The sequence below is a fragment of the Eptesicus fuscus genome, chromosome 1 (assembly GCF_027574615.1).
Source record: "Eptesicus fuscus isolate TK198812 chromosome 1, DD_ASM_mEF_20220401, whole genome shotgun sequence".
NCBI lineage: Eukaryota > Metazoa > Chordata > Mammalia > Chiroptera > Vespertilionidae > Eptesicus > Eptesicus fuscus.
The window spans coordinates 28,221,486-28,246,383 of record NC_072473.1 but is presented as its reverse complement, the minus strand read 5'-3'; the positions used below and the strand labels follow the sequence as shown (position 1 = coordinate 28,246,383).

The 24,898-nt window shown below is 35.7% G+C and overlaps 1 protein-coding gene across 1 annotated transcript in view; it reads left to right on the top strand.

Annotated features, from left to right (window-relative positions):
* The window catches only part of KLHL4 (kelch like family member 4), a 99,898-nt gene that overhangs the window by 44,900 nt on the left and 30,100 nt on the right, over positions 1-24,898 (top strand). Inside the window, exons 2-4 of the mRNA XM_054715967.1 lie at positions 13,393-13,560; positions 16,110-16,246; positions 19,593-19,789. Of these exons, the coding sequence (XP_054571942.1) occupies positions 13,393-13,560; positions 16,110-16,246; positions 19,593-19,789 (502 nt within the window). The remainder of the gene's footprint in view (positions 1-13,392; positions 13,561-16,109; positions 16,247-19,592; positions 19,790-24,898) is intronic.

Sequence of the window (24,898 nt, the reverse complement as noted above, 5' to 3'; positions counted from 1 at the left end):
CACACTATTCTGAGTAGTGTTTTGAAATCTCATGTCATTCCACTCCAGAACTTGAATTGTCCCTTTATCTAATGAATCCACACTGTATACACCGCCTGCCCATTAGTCACTTAGTAGCCTGTTCAGTTATCAGATTGACTGCTGTGATATTGCAGTGCTTGTGATCAAGGTACTCTTATTTTACTTAATAATGGCCTCAAAGAGCAAGAGTAACGATGCTGGTAGTTTAGATATGCTAAAGAGAAGCCACATAGTGTTTTGTTTTAATTTTATTTTATCGTTTAAAGTATTACAAATAGTAGTACATATGTCTCCTTTTTTCCCCTTTGACTTTCCCTTCTCCTACCCACCCCCTGTACCTGCCCTCACCCCTGCCCCTAGTGTCTTGCGTCCATTGCTTATGCTTACATGCATGCATACAAGTCCTTCGGTTGACCTTTTCTTTAAGTGAAAATGTGAAAATTCTCAACTTACTGAGGAAAGGACAAATGGTATAATGAGGTTGCTAAGATCTATGATAAGAACAAATCTTCTATCAATGAAATTGTTAAAAAAGAAAAATAAGGTTATGCTAGTTTGCTATTATACTTCAAACTACAAAAGTTAAATATGTGGATGGAAGACATGAACAGAAAATGTGCTGTGATTGACAGCAACCTATGATGGCAGGAAGCATTGATCCTATGCAAAGAATTCAGCAGAGTATCCCTTAAAACAAAGGATATCAAGCCATTTACTGTAACTAAAGAAAGGTTATGCAGATTCATGAATAAGTTTGACATTTTGCCATCTCATATCAGCACAAGAAGAAGAAGTATGAGTGCAATACAATAAGATATTTTGGGACACAGAGTCCATATTCACATAACTTGTATTAAAGTTTACTGTTATAATTTACTATTAAATTTTGTTGATTATATCTTACCGTGCCTAGTTTAAAATTAAATTTATCATAGATATGTATGTATAGTAAAAATAGTATGCATAGGTTTTGCTACTATCCACAGTTTCTGGCATCCACTGGGGATGTTGGAATGTATCCCCTGCTTATAAGGGATGGGTACCATTGATTTACCTAACTTAGAGCTCTGATGAGAATGACAGTATAGCTTGTATCTCAGATTGGAAGCCACAGAATCCAATGGCAGGCACCAAACACATGAAAATTGCAATGGGAATACAGACTTGTGAACATCTGGAGACAAGATAGTATGGGTAAAGGAATACAATAGAATATCTAGGGTACACAGAAGAAATAGAAGTGAGATTTAAAGAAATTAATATATATATATATATATATATATATATATATATATATATCTAGCCATGTATATGAGAGATAGGGGAATAAAGCACACGTGTAAGCCCACAGATGATCTATACCCAGAAAAGGCCCTAGAAGACCTCAAATCTTTATGCTGAGCTTTTTTCAAAGACTTTTCCCATACAGAGCCATTATGCAAAAAATAGGAAAATCTTCCCAACTGCCCAGTTTTAACAAAAGATTACAAAGCATACAAAGAAACATGGAAATATCGCTCTTTCAAAAGAAACAATATAAATATCCAGAAACTGGCCATAGTGAACCATATGTTTCAGATGTTCTAGACAAACATTTAAATAAGTTTTATTTAGTATTGTCAAATAACTAAAAGAGAACACAGTAAAATAAGTAAATGAAATCAGAAAAACAATACATGGACAAAATAAGCATATAAACAGATAACAATTACTTAAAAAAACAAATTCTGGAGATTAAAAATACAATACTTAATTGAAAAATTCACTAGAAAGCTTTATCAGCAGCCTCTAACCAGGAGAAGAAGAAAATCTGTGAACCTGAAGAGAGGTTATGTGAAATTATCAAATCTGAGAAACTGAAAGAAAAAATAATGAAAAACAACAAATGGAGCCTTAGAGGCCAGTATATGCATAACTGAAATCCCAGGAGAACAAAGAGAGAAAGGGGCAGAGAACTTCCTTAAAAAAATAATGGTAGACAATTCCTCAAATTTGAGGAACAATATAGATTTGAAATACAAATATCTAAATGAACTCCAAAAAGTATAAATCCAAAGAGACCAACACAAGACACACTGTAATTAAACTGTACAAAGAAAAAGAAAGAGCATCTTAAAAGCATCAAGAGACAAGTGACGCATCACATACAAATAATCTACACTAATAAAAGAGAAACATGCAAATTAACCATCACTCCGCTATACCCACAAGCCATGCCCACCAGCAACTCAGGAGTGAGTATGCAAATTAACCCAACCAAGATGGAGTCCGGCCACAGAGCTAGAGCAAGCAGGAGGCTTGGGTTGCCCCGGCAATGGAGGAAGCCAAGCATCCCGCCCTGGCCAGCCCTGGCCTCTGCTCAAGGCTACAAAGTTTCAATTTTGGAAGATAAATAAATCCCAACAAAAATGGTGGCAGCCACAGAGCTGGAGCTGAGCAGAAAGCTTGGGTCGCCCTCGGTGATGGAGGAAGCCAGGCTTCCTGCCCTGGCTGGCCCTGGCCTCCATTTAAGGCTACAAAATTTCAATTATAGAAGATAAATAAATCCTACATACTTTCTTCCAGCTGGCCTAGGTCTCCGCTCAAGGAGGCGCTGAAAAAAAAAAGAAAAAGAAAAGGAAGGGCTGGGTCCTTGGGTTGCCAGGGGGGTGATCAGGCCATGATGGGATGGCAGGAGCCACTGGGGGTAAGCAGACCAGCAGGGGGGCCAGTTGGGGGTGAGCAGGCCATCAGTGGGGGTCAGTTGGAGGTGATCAGGCAGAGGGGGGTGCAGTTTGGAGTGAGCAGGCCAGCAGGGGGGCAGTTGAGGGTGAGCAGGTCAGTGGGGAGGGAAGGTGGGGGCGAGCAGGCCGGCAGGCAGAGTGGTTAGGGGCAATCAGGCAGGCAGGCAGACAGGTGAGTGGCTGGAGCCAGCAGCCCTGGATTGTGAGAGGGATGTCCGACTGCTGGTTTAGGCCCAATCCCTGTAAACCAGCAGTAGGACATCCTTTGTGGGGTCCCGGATTGTAGAGGGTGCAGGCCGGGCTGAGGAACACCAAACCCCATGCACGAATTTCATGCACTGGGCCACTAGTTATCAATAAGATTATTAGTGGTTCAGCAGTGGGATGATATATTTAAAGTACTGAAAGAGAAAAAAAATACTATCAACTGAGAATTCTACATTTGGTAAAACTGTCTTTCAAAAAAGAGAAATAAAGGAAGATATTCCCAGATAAACAAATACTGACAGTTTATTAGCACTAAACCTGCTCAACAAGAAAAGTTAAAGGGAATACTTCAAGTTGAAATAAAGGATATTAGACAGTAACTTTAAGCCAAACAAAAATATAAAGTTCTCAGATAAAGGAAGATGCACAAAAAATATTTAAAAAACAGTATTATCATAATATTGTTTCATAACTCTACATTTTATTATTTTACAGGATTTAAAATTCAACACCATAAAAATGATCATAAATCTATGACAATGGGTTTACAATACGTAAAATTGTAATTTGAGATGTCAATAACAAAAAGGAAGTGGCATAGCTATAAAAGAATAAGGTTTTCTATGTGATTGTAGTCAAGTTGGTATCCTATATAATAAAAGGCTAATGTGCAAATTGTCCCCTTGACCGGGAGTTCAACCGGGAGTTCTGCCAGGGGGCGGGGCCGGCTGGCCAACTGCTCCTGATTGGCCTCCCCTACCCTGATTGAGGGTGGGCCCAGCTGGTCAACTGCCCACGGCCCCTCCCCCTGGCCAGTCCCACCCCTGATTGGCCCCCCTCTACCCCGATCGGGGGCAGACCGGCCAGCCAACCGCCCATGGCCCCTTCCCCCTGGCCGGCCAGCCGGACCCCACCCGTGCATGAATTGGTGCACTGGGCCTCTAGTCAGATTATAATAGGTTATGATTTAGGATGTAATACATAGTCTTCATGGTAACCACAAAGAAAATATCTATAGAATTTTAATAAAATAGAAATGAAGAGGGAATCAAAACATGAATCCAAAATATCAACAAAACAGAAAGACGGTAATTGAGTAAATGAGGGACAAAGAATAACATCTTAATGAGTCATATAGAAAATAGAATACATAATGGCAGTTTTAAGTCCTTCCCAAGCATTAATTGATTTAAATATAAATGGTTTAAACTCCTTAATCAAATGACATGGATTAGCAGAATAGCTGTTTTTTAAAGTTTAGAATATATGCTGTCTACAAGAAACTGACTTCAGATCAAGAACATTCAAGGATGAAAAAAGACATTTCATGTAAATAGCAACCAAAAGAAAGCAGGGGTAGCTATATTGTATCAAACATAATAGACTTCAAGTAAAAAAACAAAACAAAAAAAACCAACAACTGTCTGTTACAAAAGACAAAGGAAGTTATACTGATAAAAGGGTCAATCTACCAACAAGATAGTACAATTATAAAGATACAAGCCACAAACACCCAGGCTTCTAAATATATGAAGCAAACATTGACAAAATTGAAAGGAGAATTAGGTGGCTGTACAATAATATGAAGAGATGTCAATATCCCAACATCAGTAATCCATAGAATAATAAGACGTAACTTCCATAAGGAAATAGAGCATTTCAACAACGCTATAGAATAATTAGACCTAATAGACATATACAGAAGAGGAGAGAACACTTGCAAACTCATTCCATGAAGCCAGAATTACCCTGATTCTAAAGTCAGACGAAGACACTACAAGAAAATAAATCCTCAGACCAATATTTCCTGTAAATATAGATGAAAAATAGTTCAACAGGATACTAGCAAAAAGAATTCAATAGCACATTAAATTAATTATACACCATGATCAGGTGGGAAAAGCATTCCACAAACTAGGAAAAGGGGAATAATCCTTAATCCTACAGCTAGCATCATATAAATGGTTACTGAAAGTTTTTCTTATAAGACCAGGAAAAAGACAAGGATTCCTACTTTTGCCACTTCTATTCAACAAAGCACTAGAATTCCACACACACACAAACACACAAACACAGACATCCATCCACATAGGAAAACAAAAGAACTATCATCTCTGTTTATAGTGCTATGGTCATATAAGGAGAAAACTAAAAATTCCACAAAAATTATTATAACTAATAAACTAATTTAGCAAAGTGGCAGTATGTAATCAATATGCAACAATAAGTTGCTTTCTGTACACTAAAAATGAACAATCCAAAATAATTAAGAAAATAATTTACTTTACAATAGCTTTAAAAATAATAGATACCTACAATTAAACCTAAGTGAGTAAAAGAAACAAATTTATACTGAAAACTACAAAACATTGCAGTAAGAAATTAACAAATAAAAAGACATCCAGTGTTCATAGATTGGAAAATTTAATATTGTTAAATGTCAGTACACCCCAAGTAATCTACATAAATTTATATGGAATCTTAAGGGACCCTGAATAGATTTTAAAGTCTTGTGAAAGAACAAAGTTGGAGTTCTCACACTGCCTAAATTCAAATCTAACCTCAAAGCTATATTCAGAAATGTATGGCAACAGCATACAGACAGACATGTAAACAGATGGAATAGAATACAGAGCCCAGAAATAAACTTTTTCATATACAGTATAATAACTTTCAACAAGAGTGCTCATTTAATGGGGCAAAAGAAAATGATTTTATTAAATTGTATTGGGAAAATTGGATATCCACATACCAAAGAATGAGACTGTACCTGTACACTATATAAAAATATCTAAAAATGAATCAAAGAACTAAAGGGAAGACCTAGAACTATAAAACTTATAGAAAGCATAGGGAAATAATTTCATGACATTAAATTGAGAAATTATTTCTTAGATATGACACTAAAAAGCACAGGCAACAAAAGTACAAATAGATAAATTATAATTTATCAAATTAAAATCAATGCATCAACAGTCATTATCAACAGACTGAAAAAGACAACTCCTGGAATGACAGAAACTATTTGTGAATCATATATCTGATAAGGGGTTAATACCAAGAGTATAAAAATAACCCCTATAAGTAAACAAAAACAACAAAATATATTTTTTAAATGGACAGAGGACTTGACATTTCTTTAAAGAAGATACACAAATGGCCGATAAGCACATGAAAAGTTGATCAACATCACTAACAATTCAGAAAATGCAAATCAAAATGACAGATAACACTTCATATCTATTAGGATGGTACTATAATAAAACAAGCAAAATAAAAACAAACAAAACCCCCAAAATAGCCAGTGTTGGTGAGTATGTTAAGGAATTAAAATCCTGTGCACTGATGTTGGGAATATAAAGTTATGCAGCCATTATGGAAATAGTATGATGTTTTCTCAAAAAATTAAAAATGTAATTACCATATTATACAGCAATTGTCCTTGTTGGGTATATACCCCCCAAAACTGAAAGCAATATTATTCACAATAGTCAAAAAGCTAAAACAACTCAAGTGTCCATCAACATATGAGCAGATAAACATAATGTGGTATATGTGCCTATAATGGAATATTATTTAGTCTTAAAAATAATTTCTGACATATGCTACAACAAAGATGCAATTTGAAGACATTATGCTATGTGAAATAAACTGGTCACAGAAAAAAATACTGCATTATTCCTCTCATATGAAGTACTTACTGTAGTAAAACTCATAAAGACAATGTAGAATGGTGATTGTGAGAGGCTGAGGCAGAAGGAAATGTAGTTATTATTTAATGAGCACAGTTTCAGTTTGGGAAAATAAAAAATGTTCTGAAGAGGAATGTTGTTGATTGCAAAACAGTGTGGAAGTACTTAATGTCAATGAACTGTATACTTTAAAATGGTACATTTTATGTTATGTATATTTTACCACAATTTTAAAAACTTAAAACAATAGACAATATAAATATATTCTCAAATAATAATGATAAACAGCTTGTGCTGGGAAACTAAAAAGACCCTGTAGTGTAAATAGTTGTTTTGGAGTTTGAAGATTCTTAGCTCACATCCTGTTATTATTATTATTATTGTTTAAAAAGTCTCTTATTTCATATTAGAACAAACCAAAGAAAGAGCTTTGTAGAATACCATACTGGGCCAAGACAGTGTATGAGACACAAGAGTTGCTCATATAATAATTTCATAGTATCTAATGTATGATTGTTACTTAGTATGTTTCTTTTTTTAAAAATTTTGTTAATCCTCAACTGAGGATATTTTTTCCATTGATTTTTTTTTCTTAGAGAGGGTGAGAGGGAGGGGGAGAGACAAAGAGAAATATCAATGTGAGAGAGACATATGGATTGGTTGTCTCCCGCACAGGCCCTAACTGCAACTGAGGTACTAGATACATGCCCTTGACCTGAATTGAACTTTGACCCTTCAGTTTGTGTGCTGATGCTCCAACTACTGGAAGAAACAGGCTAGGGCCCACTTAGTATGTTTCTTGAATAAATGCATGGAAAAGTACAATTTAAAATATATATTGATATTCACATGAATATTTATTTGTGACCCTCTACTAAAGTATAAGGTCAATCTAAAGTAGAGACTGTGTTTCATGATATTAATGATTTCTATAGAAATTAAATATAAAAAGAGCAAAAAAAGAGCAGTGCAAATAAATCAATAAAAGTTTTGAAGTGATTGCTGAAACCGGTTTGGCTCAGTGGATAGATCGTCGGCCTGCGGACTGAAAGGTCCCAGGTTCGATTCCGGTCAAGGGCATGTACCTTGGTTGCGGGCACATCCCCAGTAGGGAGTGTGCAGGAGGCAGCTGATCAATGTTTCTCTCTCATCGATGTTTATAACTCTCTCTTCCTCTCTGTAAAAAATCAATAAAATATATTTTAAAAAAAGTTTTGAAGTGAGGGAGAAGATCATATATTGAGACACAAGAGGGTGCTAAATATGAATTTAGAAGGCAAAAATAGAGTGGGGAATTACAGAGAAAAATTGAATAACAAAAACTTTGGGATGAAGAAGTACAAAGAATATTCAAAGAATTAGTAGTCAATAGAGTACACTGTACAAAGGACAAGCATGAATTGGAAAGGGTAAATTGAGTTCATATTGCAATGTCAAGATGAGAAGTTTGAACTTAACTTGATAGACATTGGGGACACATTGAATGATTTTGAGAAGATGTATGATATGCATGGAACTGAATTTCACTAACACTAATATAAAATTTTATTATAGATTGGTTTAGAGAATAGGAAGTCAGAAGCATGAATAACAGAAACTATGGAAAGAAATAGGAGCCTGAACCAGGCTCAGGGCAACACATGGAAAAAATAAAGAGAGTAAAAAATATTGCCATGTACTTTTATATAGGCACATTTAGCATTCAGAATAACTGCAAAGTGATTGCTATTATTTTCAGTTTTATAGTTAAGGGATTAAAGGTTCAAATAACTTCCTAATGGTTGGACATCTAGTGCTAAAAGAGCTATGGCTTGAACCTATTTTTTAATATAAAACTCATACTCTTGTTTTCTTGGGATATATTCCTAGAAGTGGTATTACTGGGTCAAATGGCAGTTCCATTTTTAATGTTTTTGAGGAAACACCATACTGTTTTCCACAATGGCTGCACCAGTCTGCATTTCCACCAGCAGTGCAGGAGGGTTCCTTTTTCTCCGCATCCTCTCCAGCACTTGTCGTTCATTGATTTGTTGATGATAGCCATTCTGACAGGTGTGAGAAGGTACCTCATTGTTGTTTTGATTTGCATCTCTCAGATGATTAGTGACTTTCAGTATGTTTTCATATGTCTCTTGGCTTTCTGAATGTCCTCTTTCAAAAAGTGTCTATTTAGGGGTCCTTTGCCCAATTAGAAAGGATATATGCATCCCTGTGTTCATAGCAGCACAATTTACAATAGCTAAGATTTGGAAACAGCCTAAATGCCCATCAGCAGATGAATGGATTAGAAAACTGTGGTACATCTACACAATGGAATACTACACTGCTGTAAAAAAGAAGGAATTCTTACCATTTGCAACAGCATGGATGTAACTGGAGAACATTATGCTAAGTGAAATAAGCCAGCCAGGGAAAGAAAAATAGCACATGATCTCACTCATTTATGGATAATAAAGGACATTATAAACTGATGAACAAAAATAGATACAGAGGCAGAGCAGCATCGAACAGACTGTCAAACCTCAGTGGGAAGGCTGGGGCAGGTTGGAGGGGAGGGTAATAGATCAACGAAGGATTTGTATGCATGTATATAAGCATAGTCAATGGACCCAAGACACTGGGGGGAAGGGCATGTGCCAGGGGGTGGGTAGGGGAGGCCAGGGGAAGGTCAATGGGGAAAAAAAAGGATACATATGTACTACTATTTGTAATACTTTAAACAATAAAATAAAATTAAAAAAAAAGACTCCCTCCAAGGGAAAAAATAAAAAACAAACAAAAAAATAAACAAAACTCATACTCTTTTTCATAAGGTGGTTCTATAATTAATTTTTCTCATAGCCTCCATACCGTTTTCCATAGTAGCTGGACCAATTTGTAATCCTACCAATAGTGCAAGAGGGTTTACTTTTCCCACATCCTCTGCAACATTGATGTTTTTGATTTATTGATGGTAGCCATTCTGACAGGTGTGAAGTGATATTTAATTGTGGTTTTAGTTTGCATTTATCTGATGATTATTGACATTGAGCCTTTTTTAATATGTCTTTTAACCATCTGTATGTCCTCTTTGGGAAAGCATCTATACAATTTTTAAGTTGGATTTTAGGGTTTTTTTGGTATTGAGTTGTATGAGCTCTTTATAAATTTTGGATATTAACCCATTATCAGATGTATCATTGGCTAATACTTTCTCCCATTACTATGCTCTTTACATTTTCTTGATGTTTTTCTTTGCTGTGCAAGAAATTTTTAGTTTGATGTCCCATTTGTTTATTTATTCTTTTGTTTCCCTTGCTCAAGGTTATTTGTCAAAAAAATTACTAAAAGTGATGTCAGAGTTTACTGCCTATGATTTCTTCTATGAGTATATGGTTTTGGGTCTTACATTTAAGAATATAATCAATTTTGTGTTTATTCTTTTTTAAAATTTATCTTTATTATTGCAGATGTCTTAGTTTTCCCCCATTGACCCTTTCCAGCCCATACCTGCACCCCCCATAGGCCTTCAGAGAACTGCACTATTGTCTGTGTGCATAAACTATGCATATATGCATAAGTATAAGTTCTTTGCTTAATCTCTTCCCACCCCACTTCCCCCTTCCCTCTAAGATTCATCAGTCTGTTCCAGGCTTCTACCACTATATCTCTGGATCTATTTTGTTCATCAGTTTGTTTTGTTCATTAGATTCCACATATGAGTGAGATCATGTGATATTTAGCTTTCTCTGACTGGCTTATTTCACTTAGCATAATGCTCTCCAGGTCTCTCCATGCTGTCTCAAAGGGTAAGAGATCCTTCTTTTGGACAGCTTCATAGTATTCCATTGTGTAAATGTACCACAGCTTTTTATACACTCATCTACTGATGGGCACTTGGTCTGTAAGATCTGGGATCCATTCAGGTTTTAAGAAAGGAAAACCTATGCTCATAGAAAATAAGTGACTTGTACAAAATCATGTAGTCAACTAGCAGCAGAGCCTACAATGGGACTCATATTTTTATTTTAAGTTATTTGGCTTTATATTTTTTCTCAGTCTTTTGGACTTTTATTTTTTTTTTCTTTATTGATTAAGGTATTACATATGTGTCTTTATCCTCCCATTGCCCCCCACCCCCCACTCATGCCCTCACCCCCTGGTGTCTGTGCCTATCAGTTAGGCTTATATGCATGCATACAAGTCCTTTGGTTGGTCTCTCCCCCTTACCTCCACCCTCCCCTACCTTCCCTCTGAGGTTTGATGGTCTGATCAATGCTTCTTTGTCTCTGGATCTGTTTTTGTTCATCAGTTTATGTTGTTCATTATATTCCACAAATGAGTGAGAACATGTGATATTTTTCTTTCTCTGACTGGCTTATTTCACTTAGCATAATCATCTCCAGGTCCATCCATGCTGTTGCAAATGGTAAGAATTCCTTCTTTTTTACTGCAGTGTAGTATTCCATTGTGTAGATGTACCACGATTTTTTAATCCACTCATCTGCTGATGGGCACCTAGGCTGTTTACAAATCTTAGCTATTTGTAAATTGTGCTGCTATGAACATAGGGGTGCATACATCCTTTCTGATTGGTGTTTCTAGTTTCTTGGGATATATTCCTAGAAGTGGGATCATTAGGTCAAATGGCAGTTCCATTTTTGTGTTTTGAGGAAACTTCATACTGTTCTCCACAGTGGCTGCACCAGTCTGCATTCCCACCACCAGTGCACGAGGGTTCCTTTTTCTCTACATCCTCACCAGCACTTCTCCTTTGTTGATTTAAGTTATTTGGCTATAAAAGGGAAAATCATACTCCTAGCTTTCTGGTATGCCTGACAAATCTACCACCATTAGAGGTACAAACTTTTGGATTTATTTCTTTTTTGTTAGCATACTGAACTTCTTGTAAGAGGTAACTAATTCATGCTGTTTTAATTTCTTAGTCTCTCCAGTGTACTTCCAGATCCATGGAACCATTTTATGGCTGAGTATTATGATGAGCAGGGGACAGAGCTGAGCAAATTTTAGTTCATAGCGAAGTCCAGGGCCCTTCTTATTTGATGGAGAGGGTCAAAGTAGGGGATCTTGGGTCACCATGGAAGCCATAGGGCATTTGGGGAACAATAAGGGACAAATAGCACAAAAAGAGAGGCATAGAAAATAAACAAGTGCATTTTGTAGCAGGCATTTTTAAAGAAAATTTATATCACCCTACCCTTATTAGCCAAACAATATTGTGGCTGAATATCTCAGAGTCTTTAAAGGTTAAGAAGATTCAGAGCTGAATTCTTTATTTGAATTAAAAAGACAAAAAGAATAATGCCACCTTGGACCGATTGTCTTAAAAAAATACAAACAAAAAAACCAACTAACAACACAGGCCAAGTTGTTGGTGAAGGAACCTAAAACTAATCCTATCTGGTGGTTGGAAAGTGATGCATGGAAACAAGAAAGGTGACAAGCAAAGTATGTAAGCATGCTCACCCAACCATCAAATTTCTCAGATTCCGCTAATTGTAAATTTCTATGTGCTTGTGTTAGTATTTAAATCTACCACTTTGTGACATATTTCATTGTTGTAAAATCAACAGTGATCATATTGTTCTAAATAGTCAAAGTTCCAGTTACAAGATGAATAACTTGGAATCCAATATACAGAATTGTGACTAGTTAACAGTACTGTATTATATACTTGAAAATTGCTATAGGAGTTGAATTTAAATGTTCTTACCATGTGTATACAAAATGGTAACCATGTGAAGTTGTGGATATTTTAATCTCATTGTGGTAATCATTTCACACTATCTAGGCATATGAAACCATCATGTTGTATACCTTGAACTTACACAATGTTGCCCAGCCAGAGTGGCTCAGTCGACTGACTGTCATCTTGTGCACCAAAAGGTTGCTGGTTCGATTTCTGGTCAGGGCACATACCTGACTTTTGGATTTGATTCCTAGTTGGGGCACCTACAGAAGACAACCAATCGATGTTTTTGTCACATCAGTCTCTCTCTCTCTCTCTCTCTCTCTCTCTCTCTCTCTCTCTCTCTCCCTCTCCCTCTCCCTCTCCCTCTCCCTCTCTCTCTCTCTCTCCCCATCTCTTTCTCTCTCCATCTCTTTCTCTCTGTCTCTCTCTTTCTCTCCCCCCCTCTCGCTAAGCATGTCCTCACATGAATATTAAAAAAAGGGTATATAAAAAGTAAAATAAACTTACACACTGTTTATGTTAATTATATATCAATAAAGCTGGTAAAGAAATATAAAAGATGGAAATATGTATATTTTCCTGAGGGGTTTGACATATTATAAAGAATGTTATGGAACTCTAAAGCTTAAGATTATTCAATAAATACTTCTAATGTTTAATGAGTACACCATGAAGAAGCTTCAAGTCATAAACAAATCTGAAACATATTGTGAATCCTGCCTACAATATCATGCCTAATGTCATTATCATAATACCAACAAAAATTAAAGATATATGCTAGCATTTTGAAGTTTATGGTTGTGTATATGACAATTAATACTAGCCCTGCAGCTGCACCATACATAGTATGGTTCAATTCCTGATATAAACACTAACCATCACAAGTTACTTTAATGGAAGATTAGGCAACAATCATAGTAAAATATTCAGAGTGAAAAGTTTAGTTTACTGTACTCCAAAATATTTCTTTTAGAAGTTGATGTGCCTAAATTTCTACTGTACATTAGCACACTCACTAGGAGAATAAACCATATTCTTACTCTTATCCCCCTTTCAGATTACATACACAACATTCTGAAGAAATGAATCTCAGTATACCTGAGGAGGAGTTCCATGCTGTAAATCATGCAGAGAAAACTCTCCATAAAATGCAGAACTACCTGAAAGAGAAACAACTCTGTGATGTGTTCCTCATTGTTGGACACCTCCGAATCCCAGCTCATAGGTAAGTATCCTTATGCAGATAGAATGTCTGGTGATTAGAGTATGAATGAACAAGCATGAATGAAAAAGAATAAGTCCATTGATTATAAATTGGAACTCTGAGGAAAACAGATTTTTATCATCCTATATTAAAAAGCATTACTATATGTCTTTTGGCTATCTGTATATCCCATTGGAAAAGTGTCTATTTAGGTCCTTTACCCATTTTTTTATTGGATTGTTCGTCTTCCTTTTGTTAAGTTGTATGAGTTCCTTAAATATTTTGGAAATTAACCCCTTATCAGATATATCGTTGACAAACATGTTCTCTCATACAGGGGACTCACTTTTCATTTTGTGGGTGGTTTCTTTTGCTGTGCAGAAGCTTTTTATTTTGATTTATTCCCATTTGTTTATTTTCTCCTTAGTTTCTCTTGCCCTAGGAGATGTATCAGCAAACATTTTTCTATAAGAGATGTCTGAGATTTTGCTGCCTATGGTTTCTTCTAGGATTTTTTGGTTTCATGAATTACATTTAAGTCATTTTATCAATTTTGAATTTATTCTTATGCATGGTATAAATTGGTGGTTTAGTTTCATTTTTTGCATGCACCTCTCCAATTTCCTCAACACCATTTATTGAAAAGACTATCTTTACTCCATTGTATGTTCTTGCCTCCTTTGTCAAATATTAATTGAGCATAATGGTTGGGGTTGATTTATGGGGTCTTTGTTCTATTCCATTGATCTATATGCCAGTTCCTGTGCCAGTATCAGGCTGTTTTGATTGCAGTGGCTCTGTAGTATAAATTGATATCTGGTATTGTAATCCCTCCAACTATGCTCTTTCTCAGGATTGCTGAGGCTATTTAGCATCTTTTTGGGTTCCATATAGATTTTTGGAGTGTATGTTCTAGATCTGTAAAATATGTCATTGGTATTTTAATGGGGATTGCACTGAACCTATAGATTGCTTTGGGTAGTATGAACCTTTTGATGATGTTGATTCTAGTAATCCATGACCACTGGTTTATATTTTCCTTTCTGTCTTTTTTTCAACGCCCTATAGCTTTCCAAGTACAGGTCTTTTACCTCCTTGGTTAATTTTATTTCTAAGTGTCTTAATTTTTTGTTGCAATGGTAAATGGGATTGTTTTTTGTAGTTTCTCTTTCTGAGAGTTCATTATTGGTGAATAAAAATGACAAATTTCTGGGTATTAATATTGTATCCTGCTAATTTTGCATCATATCTTCTTACATTGCCAAACTCATTTATTAAACTTAGTAGTTTTTTGGTGGACTCTTTAGGATTTTCTAGGTACAATATCATCTCATCTGCGAATAATGACAGCTTTACTTCCACCTTTCAAATTTGGATGATTTTTATTTTTTCTTCTTCTCTGTTCACTGTGGCTAAGACTTCCAGTACTATGTTGAACGAGAGGCTTGCTTGTGGGATTAAGACTGGTGTAACCACTATGGAAAACAGTATGGAATTTCATCAAAAAGTTAAAAAAGGGCCCTAGCTGGTTTGGCTCAGTGGATAGAGCGAACTGAAGTGTCCCAGTATTGATTCCAGTCAAGGGCACATGCCCCAGTTATGGGTATGATCCCCAGTAGAGGGCAGGCAGGAGGCAGCTGACCAATGATTCTCTCTCATCATTGACGTTTCTATCTCTCTCTCTCCCTCTCCCTTCCTCTCTGAAAAAAAAAAAAAAGAAAAGTTAGAAAAGGAACTGCTATTTGACCTAGTAATCCCACTTCTAGGAATATATCCTAAGAAACCTGAAACACCAATGAGAAAGAATATATGCACCCCTATGTTCATAACAACACAATTTATAATAGCTAAGATTTGGAAACAGCCCAAGTGCCCATCAGTATATGTGTGGATAAAAAATCTGTGGTACATCTATAGCATGGAATAGTACGCAGCTGTCCAAAAAGGATCTCTTACCCTTTGAGACAGCATGGAGGGATCTGGAGAATATTATGCTAAGTGAAATAAACCAGTCAAAGAAAGATAAGCATCACATGATCTCACTTATATGTAGAATCTAATGAACAAACTTAACTGATGAACAAAATAGATCCAGAGACAGAAGCATGGAACAGATTGATGCATTTCAGAGGGAAGGTGTGGGTGGGGAGAGATTAACTGGGGAACTTAATATGCATTTATGCATAGCTCATAGACACAGACAATAGTGTGTTGAAAGCCTGGGAGCCAGGTGCTAAGTGGAGGGGGTCAATGGGAAAAAGGGGCACATCTGTAATGCTTTCAACAATAAAGATACATTTTTTTCCAAAAGCTTTACCGTATATTATTCAATTTCCTATGGGATATTTAGAAGATACAAACTTGAAAAACTGATGAAGAAAAACATCACAAATCCTTTAAAAGAATATCAAGTTACTATTTGCCTTTCTAATTTCACTAGGATTACTGAACTGTGAAAGTTTTATAGAAAAAAGAGTCTCACCAGTGTTAAAAACTTTTTGACTGCATTTCATGTTTTTCAATAAGATCATGGACTGATTTATTTTCCTATGAAACCTTCTTATTTCCAGGTTGGTTCTCAGTGCCATGTCTGATTATTTTGCTGCAATGTTTACTAGTGATTTGCTTGAAGCCAAACAAGAAGAGGTCAAGATGGAAGGAGTTGATCCTAATGCACTTAATTCCTTGGTACAGTATGCTTACACAGGTAAGTGCTTGGCATATATTAACTCAATTAATCCTTACAATAATACCATATTATATAACCCACATTATTATTATTCCTATTCTACAAGTTAAAAAATTAAGAATAGACTAGTTAAGTAACTTTTCTAAAGTAATAAGGTGCAGAATCAGGATTTAAATTCAATTCTACATAATAATAGAGGAATATGCAAATTGTCTGGGACGCCATCATGTCACAACCACTCAGCAGGTGGCATGCACAGCAGGTGTGGGTGGGCAGGGCCTTGCAGCATCGGGGATGGGGCGGGGCTTCGGCAGGGGTTAGGCAGGCACGTGCAGAGGGAGGCCTCTGCTGCAAGCCTGGCCCGGTGGCGAGACGGCGGCAGAGGCCTCCATCTCTGCGTGCCTGCACCAGGAGTTAGGCAGGCACACGCAGAGGGAAGCCTCCATCTCCGTGCACCTGTGCCAGGGGTTAGGCAGGCGTGCACAGAGGGAGGCCTCCACTGCGGGTATGCCCCTGAGGGTCCACAGGCCTCTGCCTTGGCCCAGCCTGGGGTCCACAGGTCTCCCCCAGCTCCAGCCCCGGATGGTTGGACAGGGCCTACCTCTTTGGGGTGATGGATCATGGGGCTTCCACACTGTGACAGGGCACAAGCCAGGCTGGGGGATACCCCCAACGAGTGCACAAATTCCATGCACCAGGCCACTAGTATACTATAAAAGAGCAAGAAGTAAGAAATATGATATTAAAAAATATGACCATAAGAGAATAGACCTCTCTCTCTCTCTCTCTCTCTCTCTCTCTCTCTCTCTCTCTCTCTCTCTCTCTCTCTCTCTCCTCTTTCACAATATGGGTATACTCTCATTTATAAAAATGAGACTAGAAGTCAGATATTTTAACTATACATTTGAAATTTGTACAGTCTCTTCATTTGAAATATTTAAGTTATGTGTATTCAAATTATAAAACAGATATAATAGGATGTGTTTTGGGACCAAATAGTATGTATGTGTGTTCATCTATGTATGTAATCATTCATTCATTCATTCTAAATTTATTGAGGAATAATTGACAAATTGTATGTATTTAAGTTTGTCAATTTACAGTGTGATGATTTGAGGTATATATGATTACGAAGATCAATATATTTAATGCATATATCATCTCAAATAGTTAACTCTTTTTATATGTGATAAGGACACTTAAGATTCACTCTCAAAATAAACTACAGTCACCATACTGTGCATTAGATCCCCAGAACTTTTATAACTGAGAGTGTATCATTTAACCTACATTTACCTTGTCCAACTCTCACCCCTTGGCACCAACCAATTTACTTGCTTTTTCTATGAAATCATCATTTTTTTTATTCCACATACACTATACTTTTTGTGTCTACCTAACTTCACTTAACATAATGTCCTCCAGCTCATCCATGTTGTCACAAATGGCAATATTTCCATCTTTCTCATAGATGAATAATATTCCATTATATATATAAACCTATCTACATAAATACACATTTTCTTTATCAACTCATCTGTCAAAAGATGGGTTGTTTTCATATCTTGGCTCCTGTGAATAATGCTGCAATGAACATCAGAGTGTATATATGTCAAGATCCCATTTCCTTTCCTTTAGGTATTTACCCTGGAGTGAGGTTTCTGGATCATACATAGTTCTATTTTTAAAAATATTTTAGGAACCTTCTTACTGTTTTCAATAATGGGTGTATCAATTTAAATTCCCAGAAACAACACACAACAGTTTCCTTTTATCCAAAGCCTCATTAATGTTGGTATCCTTTCTGTTTTTAATATTAGCCATCCTAACAGGTGTGAGGTGATATCTCATTGTAGTTTTGATTTGCATTTCCCTGATGACTAGTGATGTCCAGCACTTTTTCATGTTCCTATTGGCAATGTGTATATCTTCTTTGAAAATAATGTCAATTCATGCCTTTTGCCCATTTTTAATTGGATTAATTTTGTGTTATAGAAATGTATAAATCCTTTACATATTTTGGACATTAACCCTTTCTCATGTATATGTTTTGCAAATAGTTTACCTCATTCTATCAGTTGCTTTTTCAGTTTATTTTTTGTTTTCTTTGCTATGTAGTTCCTCTTGTTTATTTTAGCTTTTTTTGCTTATGCTTTGGTGTCTTATCTAATAAATTATTGCTAACACCACTGTCAAGGAGTTTTTTTGTTATGCTTTCTTCTAAGAGTTTCACTTATTTAGAAATAAATATCCTAATATCTGGGCCATATTTCAATGTCTATAGCAGGTGAATCTTTAGGTCTGAAACTGAGAATAGTTCATACTTCTCTGGGTCTCATGAAACATAGGCAGGGCTCTTCCTTCAAAATCCAGGACAAGAAACAACATGAGAAAGTCTACTGATGGACTGGAGCCCTTTATAACATATTTTAAAGGGTAAACCAAATATAAAGCATCTCATGGTATGTATTACTCTTTTATTTATGGTTTTGCAACATATAGAAACAATACTAAGGTATTTTACAAGACCAGTTTGTACAATTTATAAAATCCATATGAAATATCATTATTTATAACTTACCTATAGCTTGGTTTAAACCAAAAAAGTGGCAATTTAACTTATCAAAATAACCTAACATTTGTAATAATTCATATAATATTTGCTCCAAAATAATACAGATATTTCAATATAAATAAAACAGTTTAATTTCTGTGATTTCCTTTTTAAAGATTCTTTATATATATTTTTAAAATAGAGCCTATTTCTTATACCTAACAAAATAATATTATAAGCAATTCTTATTTTAAGGACTGTTGGCAACATTTTCTTTCTTTCTTCCTTTTTTTTTTCTGAGACAATATCAGGTATCAATTCCAGGCTTAATATTTGGGCCAAGTTATCCTTCTTAGCTAATAAATACAGATGAAAAAATGGCACATAAGCTCAATGTTCTTATGTACCAAGATTTTTTTCCACAAAAATGACTGATACCTGTTTGGCCACTTGTATTACCCTTATACAAGATTGCATTATGTTCCTTGAGTCATAATATGAACAGTTTTTTATTTAAGATTTAGTTGCAGGACTGATAAAGAAATAAGTTGCTCTTCTTTGCAATGATAGTATTCAATGTTCATTAGCTACAGTGGTTTTGGATAATCTAGTCTGGCCTCCGTCAGCCATCTTATTAGCGTTTATACAAACTCTCTTGTAACTAGTATATGTTGGCTTTAAATGGTGGTTACTGTAATCTTGAAAATATAGCCTCACTAATGAGAGAAAGTGAAAATTTCAACTAGCTAGCTTATTTGTGTCCTACTTTATGGGACATGTAATCATTCTTTACTTTTTCAAACCATCTAGGTGTCCTGCAACTGAAAGAAGATACTATCGAAAGTTTGCTGGCTGCAGCTTGTCTCCTGCAACTGACTCAAGTTATTGACGTCTGCTCCAATTTTCTCATTAAGCAGCTCCATCCTTCAAACTGTTTAGGGATTCGATCATTTGGAGATGCCCAGGGTTGTACAGAGCTCCTGAGTGTGGCACATAAATACACAATGGTAAAATCAACTGATTCAAATTAATTTATAGTAATGTATTAACCCGATATCTAAGTTACTGAATTTTTTGCTGATATGTTTATGTGTACATAAATATATATACACTAGAGGCCCAGTGGAAAAAATTTGTGCATGGTGTGTGGGGGGTCCCCCTCAGCCCAACCTGTACCAATCCGGGACCACTGACTCCTAATCGCTCACCTGCCTGCCTGCCTGGTTGCTCCTAACTCTTCCCCTCCTGCCTCCCTGGTCACCCTTAACTGACCCCCTTGCTGGCTAGGTGCCCCCAACTGACCCTCCCTGCTGGCCTGGTTGTTCCTAACTACCCCCCCACACACCGGCCTGGTCACCCCTTACTGCCCCCTCCTGCCAGCCTGGTTGCCCCCAACTCCCCCCCCCCCCTGCTGGCCTGGTTGCCCCACACAGCCTGCTATTTAGTCCTTTGTACGTCCCTCACTAACCCCCCTGCCAAACTGGTCGCCCCACACAGCCTGCTTGTTCAGTCCTTTGGTCGTCCCTCACCAACCCCCCTGCCAGCCTGGTTGCCCCATGCAGCCTGCTTGTTCAGTCGTTTGGCCGTCCCTCATTAACCCTGACTTTCAAATAATAGACATTAGATTAAAATATGTGTCTGGTTGAGTTGTACTCAATCAAGTTTCTCATTCTTGAAACTAAAAAAGGTTTACTGGAATTTCAAAGCCTGAAGAATTGAAAATATTGCCCCAAATTAAATTCTACAAGTATATTTCAATTCAAATTCACATTATTAAGAAAATATAATTTTCCCAATATTTTGCACTGTTAGAACTTTAATTTTTAAGTTTGTGCAAATTATGATTTATAATGAAAATATTCAATAAAGAAAAATTAATGGATTAATACTGATTAGAATGCTTAAGAACTATAAAATTAGTAACTCAAACAATTCTATTGTATGGACTTTTTATGTCTTAATGAAACATATTTTGGTTAAAAGCAATTTGTAGTCCAATCCCTTAATTAATTTAAACCACCTCTCAATTCTAGTACTAATCATAATAAATTGAATAAACACATTCTTATATGCTAATTCTTTGAAAGTTGCATGGCATAAGACTATGTTTATTCAGACAAATGACCGTGACATGAAAGATTGATCATCTGTAGCAAGGCAAGAAAAAGTAGACATATGGTAAACATACTCTTACCATTATCAGGATACAAATTGCCTAATGTAAAGAAGAAAATCAACTTTTTAACCTCTGAAGCAGGAAACAACACAAGAGATGGATCTTTCTGTGACAATCAAAAGATAAATATTTCAGGCTAAGAAAATTGCTACAGTAAAAAAAAAAACAACATGCAAAGATTCAATACTAAAAGACATGTACATAAAAGTGAACAGTAGAGAAAATTATGCCTAAGAATAAGAAAAAATTAACATTAAAATTTAGGATTGAGAGGATTGAGATTCATATAACTAAAGATTATTTTTCTACAGTTGTATATGGACCTTAAAATTTCCAAAGTTCTAATATTTGAATCCTCTAAAAAATTATTGTAAAATTTTCCCCCTCGTCTTTCCATCTCTGGTCAATTTTGAAAATATGAAGTTTCAAACATATTCCTGAAGCAATGACATTATTTGGATAATCATATTATAATGGATTGGTGTTTTAACATATGTCATTTAGTTATGCTATTTATATTACTATATCCTAGATATAGATACAATATAATTTATAAGAACAGCAATTATGTAGTTTAAAGGTTAATCCTACCTTAAAAACCAAACATGGAAAACTTCCTGTTAAATTACTTAAATTCTTAAATTAAGTATTAGTAGCTTCCTGGCTGGTATCTTACTTTTGCAGACAAAACACATGCTGATAAACAGCTTGAATTATTTTTGTTGCTCAAAACCAACTTCTCTTCCTTTTCCTATTATGTGATTTTTAAAGCAGGATGTGCATAAAAACAATATTGTTCTCTTCTTTAATTCCTCTTCTTTAGCTATTTTAGTATATATTATAAGTGGAGTAAAAGAGGTAAAGCTCTTGTTATAATAATGCTTTTATAATACTGTATTAATAGTATAAAAACACAAATGATTTTAACGATTTGATTATAATTGTTTTAATCACAGACTACGTAAAACAGATTAATCTCCCTAATGTGTATGGGCCCAACCAGAAACACCATCATAGACACATCCAGAATGTTTAGCCAAAAGTCTAGACATTCCCTGGTTCAGTCAAGTTGATGCATAAAATTAACCACCATAATCATATAAACAGTAATCTACACTGATGAAACATTCAGCAAGTATGCTAAATTTATTAAGTTTTACAACAATGTAAATGTAGATTTAAAAAAATGAATATCAAACCAAAGGTACAAAAATGTTCTTAAGAATGAGCACAGAAGCTTGAAATTAGGAGCAAATAATTCCAAAATAAAACAATATAAAATTAATCTTTAAGCTTAACTAGATGTTCTCTATAGTACTGTATATTCCAATGCCACATCTAGATAATTCAAACCAGTAAATTTATTTTTTATTTACACTAATTACCTATATCACCAGGCTATTTTCAATAATCGCATCAGGCAGCCACTCTGAAGCCATAACAAATTCTATCAAAAAATCTAATTTCTAGATATATTTAAATATGACCATCATATAAACCATTTTAATCATTTCTTAACTTTCTGAGAGGCATACTTCAATTTTATTGACTGTATATTACCCACATTAACTGTTGAGTGGGTTTTACACAATGAGACAATTCATGGGAAGAAGTCAAATTATCAAATTAAGTATTTGGAAGAAGTTGATTCCAACCCTCATGGAATAACTTTGAGGGGTTCAAGACTTCATTGGAGGAAGTAGCTGGGGAAGTGGTGAAAAAGCAAGAGAACTAGAATTAGAAGTGGAGCCTGAAGATGTGACTGAATTGCTGCAGTCTTATGACAAGACTTTAATGAATGAGTAAATGCTTCTTATGAGTGAGAAGAAAAAAAAAGTGGTTTTGTGAGATGGAATCTACTCCTGGTGAAGATGCTGTGAAGACTGAAGAATGTTGAAGTGACAACAAATGATTTAGAATAGTGCATAAACTTAGTGGATGAAGCAGCAGCAGGGATTGAGAGAAATTATTATAATTTTGAAGGAAGGTCTGTGGGTAAACTGCTATCAAATAGTATTGCATGCTACAGAAAAACCATTTGTAAAAAGAATGCATCAAACTTCAGTGTTTTCTTATTTTAAGAAATTTCCATAACCACTTAACCTTTAGCAGTTACCAGCCTGATCAGTCAGAAGCCATCAACATCAAGGCAAGACCCTGTACCAGCAAACATATTATTTCTCAAGGAAGGCTCAGATGATGATTAGCATCTTTTAGCAATAAAGTATTTTTAATTAAGGTATGTACATTGTTTTTATAGACATAATGCTATTGCATACTTAATAGACTACAGTGTGGTCTAATATAACTTTTATATACGCTGTGAAACCAAAAGGTTTTTGTGACTCACTTTATTGTGATATTCAGTTCTTTGTGGTGGTCTGTAATTGAACCTGTAATAGCTCCAAGATATGCCTATACTTTGACATTTACTGCACAGGAGACCAAACAATTCACACAGCCTGTTTTCCTATCTGAATAATTCCACTCCCCACAAGACCACATTGGTGATGACAATATTTTTTAAAGAAATTCGTTAAGTTTGAAGTGTTATACATGCGTAATGTATTAGTTGTAGAACTAGCTCCATTATTTTGCTATAGGTTAAAGACTTTTCAGACAGGATCATCTGTTACATATAAGGACCCGAGTCTCTGAATTGCTTGCCTTAGTCACAAGAGGGAAGTTTGTCTAAATAGGCAAGTTAACTTGCATTTATGGTATCAGAGCTTCTTGATGGGTCTGTCAAACTTGATGGTTGTTGTATGGATAAGTTTGCTATTAGACTAACTTAGTTCTACAATGATTAAACTCAGAGTGGAGCTGAAGAAGTGATATGATTTATCCAGTTCCCCTAGCTACTCATAAGCTGTCTTAAACTGCTTCCAGAATAGTATCTATTTATTGTAAAATGTAAATTACCAACTAGACATGTTTATCTTCATTTCAGAAGCATTTTTCATTGCATTTAAAAATTGAGATATTTACTATAAAATGTTGGAAACAATCATTGTGTTGTCAAAAAATATATATAACATTATGAATCATAAAAAATATATAGTGGTGTTTCAATAAAAGAAAATTGAAACACAGCTGCCTGAAATTTGATGCTTGATAAAATATAAGACAACACACTGACAGAAGAGAAAATTGAGGTATAATATATAAAAATTGAAAGATAACCCACCCCCTCAAAAAAAAAACACACAAAAAAACATGGGAGACCCTTTTATATTATTTGGAAACTGCAGATTGTTAACCATTCTAAAAGATACCTTTGCCTTGGTAAATATATGACCATGCTTTTCCATAGGAGAAAATATTTTTTCATCAATCTTTTGTTTCATCTCAAAGAAATTCAGTGTGTTGTTTTCTACGTTGACAACCAGACCTACTTCTCCCAAGCATCCAAAAATGCCTCCAACTTGAAATTTTTCAGCCTTTCTTTTAAGGTTTTTTTGCTAAAGACCAACAGGCCAGTGTGACATCAGTCATTTCTGGTGTTATAAGCTGTTGTGACCTACAACAGCTGAAAGAGGAAAGCACTCTTATCAACTTGGACACTATCCATATGAGCTCTGAAGTGCTTAGGGACATTCCAGGGTTCTTAAATAATTTCAAGTAGAAGCATTTGCCTCCTCAGCTTCAGAAGCCTCCCGCATGCCCTTTGCCATTGGTAGCAACAGCACCTGTATGTTATAAACGCATCTCTCTCTCTCTCTCTTTCTCTCTCTCCCCCTCTCACTCTCCCTCTCTCAGCACCCAGGCTTTTTGTGAAGTTTCTCAAAGTGAAATTCTTTGATATGCTTATTTTGTTAAGAAGTTTCTAAAGAGCCCTAGCTGGTTTGGCTCATGGATAGAGAGAGCATCGTCCTGCAAACCAAAGGGTCCCAGGTTCGATTCCGGCCAAGGGCACATGCCCAGGTTGTTGGCTCAATCC